At 60.4% G+C, this 5,330-nt stretch overlaps 2 protein-coding genes and 1 long non-coding RNA gene across 5 annotated transcripts in view; 2 read left to right on the forward strand and 1 right to left on the reverse strand.

The window, feature by feature from the left end:
• LOC106733373 (uncharacterized) overlaps positions 1-855 on the forward strand; it is a 2,189-nt gene extending 1,334 nt beyond the window's left edge. For both annotated transcript variants that reach the window (XR_003547191.1, XR_001369490.1), the window contains exon 2: positions 156-855. This is a non-coding gene — a long non-coding RNA (uncharacterized LOC106733373). The remainder of the gene's footprint in view (positions 1-155) is intronic.
• A 1,824-nt stretch (positions 856-2,679) lies between these two features.
• RASSF7 (Ras association domain family member 7) lies at positions 2,680-5,043 on the reverse strand. Of its 2 annotated transcripts, none has more exons than XM_006164441.3 (5): positions 4,518-5,043; positions 3,675-4,387; positions 3,420-3,544; positions 3,260-3,341; positions 2,680-3,182 (listed from the first exon to the last, which is right to left on the reverse strand). In XM_006164441.3, exons 1-4 carry the CDS (start codon positions 4,639-4,641, stop codon positions 3,281-3,283), a joined length of 1,023 nt encoding a protein of 340 aa, XP_006164503.1. In that variant the 5' UTR covers positions 4,642-5,043; the 3' UTR covers positions 2,680-3,182; positions 3,260-3,280. The 2 variants fall into 2 exon arrangements, with proteins under 2 accessions (XP_006164503.1, XP_006164502.1); XM_006164440.3 differs by having other exon boundaries at positions 3,416-3,544.
• A 23-nt stretch (positions 5,044-5,066) lies between these two features.
• LMNTD2 (lamin tail domain containing 2) overlaps positions 5,067-5,330 on the forward strand; it is an 8,892-nt gene continuing 8,628 nt past the window's right edge. The window contains exon 1 of the mRNA XM_006164475.3: positions 5,067-5,268. Coding sequence (XP_006164537.1) covers positions 5,206-5,268 — 63 coding nt within the window. The 5' untranslated portion in view covers positions 5,067-5,205. The remainder of the gene's footprint in view (positions 5,269-5,330) is intronic.

Below are 5,330 nucleotides of genomic sequence, written 5' to 3' on the forward strand. Positions count from 1 at the left end.
GACGGGGGTCTGCCAGTCAGTGCCAGTCAGACGTGGGTGTGGGTGCATGGCCAGAAAGGGAGACTTGCTTGGTCTTCCTTGCCCTTCACTTTCTTGAACTGAGGTTGGACCAGCCGCCCTCTTGGAGGGAACTTTCTTTTCCTTCTGTGTTCCAGGGTGCCAGGCTGTGCAGAGTTCCTGGGACAACTCTCTGAAAGTCACCAAGCTAAGGGCAGCCCTTGGCAAGCATGAGTGCCGTGGTCAGACCTTCCGCCAACCGGACAAGGACCTATGGGATGAGCCTCCTGAGGGCCATCTCTGGAGACTTCCTATAGGCAGATGATGACAGATATGGCTCTTTTGTGTGCTCCTTCCACCTCAGTGAGGCTTCAGAGAAAGCCAGGACTGCCATGGGCTTATTTGTGGGGCCAGGGATATGCCCCTCTAGGGGCCTTCTAGAGCATCCCACACGGGGTCTATGTATTGGTGCGGGGTCCAGAGCCTGCAGAGCTGACTTACTTCCGGCCAGCAACTTCCTGTGGCCTGCAGTGAACTGGGGTGCTCTTGGTTGGGCTTAGAGAACACTTTCAGTGATGGGGGTGAGTAGCTCTGAGACCAGTAAGGGCCCCTGCAGCAGCCCAAAGCATAACATGGCCCTTCCTCTGGCTGGACCCACCCGGGCCGGGGAGGATGACAGCGACCCTATGGGGTCCTGCCTCAGCATCCCCTGGGGAGGTGTACTGGCTTGGCCCTGCCCTGCCCGCCCTGCCAAGGACTGGACAGCAGCAAAGACCTCAGTTCTTTTTCTGCACAGCCCACGCCAGTGTTTTCAAAGTACAGTTTAAAACTCAAAAGTAAAATTTTCAGCACTTCCAAGGCTTGCTCAGTTATCTGAAGCACTCTGGCAATTTTTCAACGGTTCGGGATTGTGTGTCCACTGAGGACCCCTCCCTGGGGGAGAAGAGGCTCGTCACCTTCTCCAGAGCCTGCACCAGCAGTCCAGCAGGGACCTGGGTGTGGCTTCAGAAAGAACAGGTGCTCCTTAAAAAGACAGGGAGAGTGTGGTATACCCTGCCAGCTGTGCCTGCTTCCCTTTGGGGCTAGGGAACACTTATGGGAAGCTGGCTACCCAGAGGAGGGTCTGGCCCTGCCAGCCAGCGCTCCCAACCCCCAACCCCCATCCCGTGTGGGATGCTCTAGAAGGCCCCTGGCATCGACTCCTGCTGGCCTGTGTACTTAGCTTGGAAGATGAACCACAGTGGGGCTTAAAGCTGGTGCCCAGAAGTGGTCTAAGCCCTGAATGTGGGTGGGGGCTGAGAGTGGGGGGAGCAGCCCCTGCAGACCCCATCCTTTTTACCCCCAGGGCACAGGCTGATAGGCCTTTGTACTCCAGGCCTGTCTGGGGCCACAGATCAGGCAGGTCCAGGCCCCAAGGGCCTCCCAGGGACAGGTGGTTGTGAGCTAGGCAGCAGGCGCAGGTGGGAGTGCAAACAAGAACGAGGCTGGGCTGGGATTTCTGACCTGCGAACCCCAGGATCGGGAGCCCCTTCCAGCTGCCCTTGGCAGGAATACCCAGCCCTAATCACTCACCGCGCTGGCCCCTGAGGAGTGCCCCTTGGTCCCCATGGGCTGCTTCCTTGTTCATGCTCATGTCCCCTATGGTCTACCTTAGAGGGAGTGGCAAGTGCCAGACTGGCTCAAGGCCACCCCAGGAGGAAGCTGAGCTCACCTCGAGCTTGCCCACATAGCTCAAACCCAACACAGCTCCCTAGTGTCACCCACAGCTGTTCAGAGCCCCCAGGTCCACCGATCACAGAGATCTCCAATCTTCCTTTTCCCCTTTTATTTATGTCTGTGGCACGTCCACTTGCCACAGAGACAGAGAGACCGTGAGAAAGCACCCTGAGAGGAGAGCCGTGCAGTCCCTTCTCCACCCTCCTCCCAGGATGTCAGGCACACATGCACAGGGACTTGGTGTTCTCTTCAAGCTGCTGGTTCCAAGACTTGAACTACACAGTCGGCCATGTGGGATCCAGCTCCCTTAGCCATCACCCTGCCATCGGGCCCCAGATCTCCAATCTTAGAACTGAGGGTATGCAGCCCACCCTGAGGGCCGGGACTCGAGAAGCCACAGCGGCCCAAGGGCAGAGGCCATGGCCACTTCCCTGCCTCCATTTCATTTCAAGCCTGCAAGGCCCACAGCAGAGACTTCACACCCACCCAGGAAGGAGGAGGCAGCTCTGGCCCACACGGTGTCTACACCACACCCTCTCTAGGGCCCGCAGAGGTCCTGTGGGTGACATTCCCTAGGCCCAGCAAGAACCTGCCCCCACGAGCTCAGTAAACCTGAAGGGCAAGTCTAGCTCATCCTCAGTTCCTGCTGCTGCTGGTGGGGCACAGGCCTGATGAGGGGGAGCCAGGTGGGAGAAAAGTGCAAACAGGAAGAAGGACTAGGCCAGGCCAGGGCTGAGTAAGCAGGTGTCCCCGCAGGAGCCCAGGAAGAGCTGGGGGTAGGTGGGGCAGAGCAGCTGGAATGAGGGCCCCAGGAACCTCAGCTTGTATCCTGCTAGGCATTAGTTTTGAGGTTTCCCCTTCTCAGGAGCACCCCCTGTGGCTGGCAGGGGTGGCTCTGGGTACTCCCCAGTGGTCTTGGTGTGAAGTTGTAAGTTCTGCCCACTGGAGCCTCATGACACACGCAAGCCACTTTGGACAATTTATTGAGGTTTTAGTGTTGGAGTAGGGGAGATGGCACATACATTCTTGCCCTATACACACACACACACACACACACACACACACACAGGGTGAAGGGCTGAAGGGCTCTTCCCACAGGCAAGCACGTACCCATAGGTTGAACACCTTTTCTACACATCTGCCCCCAACGAGGAGTTGTGGCCTTTGGGGTCTGGTAAATTCTAATCCGGCCGTGTCCCATGCTTCTTCAAGAAGGCTTGGCAACTTGGCAAGGACGAGGGCAAACCCTTCCCAGCACCCTCCAGACCCTTTGAGCAGAAACCCAGAGTACCAGGGTTTCTCCCCACTGCATGGAGGAAGGAATCGTTTGAGACCAACTCTGCTGTCGTCCACGTCAGCTCCTCTCTCGCCCTCGCTGGTTTGTGATCAGAGCCTGGGGGTGTACTGCCAGTGGACACCACACTGGGGCAGGAGCTGCTACCTCCAGGAATTCTGCCTCATGGGAGCAACTGTGGGGAGGACACAGGCTGAGAAGACTGAGGCCAGAGGAGGTCCTGTCGCACTGAGGGGGTGGACAGAGACATACCTTCAGGGCTCATGCTGGATACTAGGATAGGACTCCGTGGGGCTCCTGGGAGGGGCTCCTCTCTGGCTGAAGGCAAGAGGTCCTGTGGAGACAGCAGATCAGCTCGCATCTGGACTGTTCCCCCACCATCTCAGCCTCCCTCCACAACGCTCTGACCTGCGTGTCAAGGGGAGTCCTGTCTGGCCGTGGGGGTGGCGGTAGTGCAGCCCCTGTCTGCTGGATGAACTGCTGCAGGTTACACTGACGGAGTTCCCGGTTCAGCTCCTCCAGCTCCTGAGCCTGGGCCTGGGCACACAGTACAGCCTTGGGCCTCCCCTGTTCTTGTACCTCAAGAGTGCTCCTCCGAGTCTGCCCCATGATCACCCCCAAATCTGCCCCAGGGTGGAGAGGGGCAGAGGTCAGCCTCTGGGCTTACCTGCAGGGCACGCTCTGCGGCCTCCAGGGCCCGGCTCACCAGTGCCAGGCTGCCCTGCACCTCTGCGCTCTGCTTCTCCTGCATGGCTAGGTCCTGGCGCAGGCGCTCAGCAGCAGATGCTGTGGGTGAAGGGGGTCCGGGGGCCTCTGCAGCCAGCCAGAGCTCAGCCTCCAGCGCATGGGCCTGGGCATCCAGGGCTTGCAGCCGGGCAGCGTGTTCCGCGGTGGCTGCACTCAGTGCCTGCAGGCGTGCCTGCCCCTCTTGTTCCCGGGCTTGCTCCCGTCGCAGCTCCTGTTCCCAGAAGGCCTCCTGACCCAGCAACTCAGCATTCCTCTGCACCCTAAGCTCCAGGCCCTGCAAGGCTGTGTGGCAGCTTGGTGTGGGTGCTACAAGGGCCAGAGGCTCAGAGGGCAAGGGACTTGGGGCCAGCCCAGGGCAGCCCAGGCTGAATGTCAGTGCTTTGTGGGGCTCACGACCTGTTGCTGCCCGTGGCTTTGAGGGGAGGCTGGCACGGACTGGACACCGTTCTGGGGGTGGGCAGCTGTCTGAAGAGGGCCTCCCAGCTAAGCTGGGTCCTGTCCGCCTCAGGACATACTGGACATCACTGGCAAACTGTCCACAGGTGGCCTGGGCACCCACGGGACACTCCTGAGGTAGCAGCTGCCGTTCCTTCTCTCTAAGACGCTGCACGAGCACAAAGCGGCCTGTCTGGCCTGGGAGAGAGGGGAAAGGGGTCAGTCTATGTGGCACCTTGTCCACCTAGCTTGAGGATTTGGGGGAGGACAGAAAGGATCAGCAGCCAACCCCACCCCCAGCTCTACCTCTGTCCCCCAGGAGACTTACCTATTGCTTGGGCTAGTGCGATGACCACTTCCTGGCAGGTGGTCTGCTCTGAGACCCCACAGACCACCCGCTGGATGCCATCCACCCATACCTTCAGCTCCATGGCTGCCAGCGCCAAGAGCATCCCTGTCCTGTGGGGAAGGTACAGGCCACAGGGTCAGGCCCTGCCTGGCCCCACCACAACCCTGCCCTCCTCTTGCCTGCGGCCCCCCACCGCCAGCCCTGCCCTGTGCGCCCAGCCCCACCCACAGGACACATTCCTGGAGTGGCCAAGGAACTAGTCTGGCCCTGGAGAGCTCTTTGAGGCTTCCTCAACTTCACCAACCTCCTCCTGTCCCGCCTCCACTCCAGGAACAAGGCAAATCATTAACCAGACCCTGGACTTCCTGTCCCCCTAGTCACCTGGCTCAGAGGGCACTGCCATCTCCCGTGGGTAGCACCCAAGGCAGCCGTCCCCAGGCACTCAAGGGCGCCCGCACGCAAACACGATGCCCTCCGCTGCCATGGGAACCCCCGCCCAAGCAAGGAAGAGATCTTTTCAGGCCTCTAAGGAGCTCCGAAGTCGCGACCCAGACCTCCGTCCTCCAGACCGACTCCCAGCCAGCCTGAGCAGCCACCTCCCCTGCTCCCAAAACCTCTCTCGCTCAATCGGTGCGATCGCCCCGGAGGTCCCGTTCGTGCCGCGGGCATGGCTGCCAGCACCGCGGACCCTCAGCCAGGCTGGATCTCCGGAGTCTCGGCTTTGCAGAGGGTGGGTGCAGGTGCGGACCCCACGCGCCCCCTCCGTCTTGGGCCAGCGGAAAACCATTCCCC

The sequence above is a fragment of the Tupaia chinensis genome, unplaced genomic scaffold (assembly GCF_000334495.1).
Source record: "Tupaia chinensis unplaced genomic scaffold, TupChi_1.0 Scaffold143624_1, whole genome shotgun sequence".
Lineage (NCBI taxonomy): Eukaryota > Metazoa > Chordata > Mammalia > Scandentia > Tupaiidae > Tupaia > Tupaia belangeri.

Excerpts from the sequence above, each read along its gene's own strand:
- RASSF7 (XM_006164440.3), bottom strand. The coding sequence starts at position 4,641 with ATGCTCTTGGCGCTGGCAGCCATGGAGCTGAAGGTATGGGTGGATGGC. Across the intron at positions 4,388-4,517 it reads CGCACTAGCCCAAGCAATAG|GCCAGACAGGCCGCTTTGTG; the intron begins GTAAGTCTCCTG and ends CCTCTCTCCCAG. Across the intron at positions 3,342-3,415 it reads GGACTCCCCTTGACACGCAG|GACCTCTTGCCTTCAGCCAG; the intron begins GTCAGAGCGTTG and ends CTGTCTCCACAG.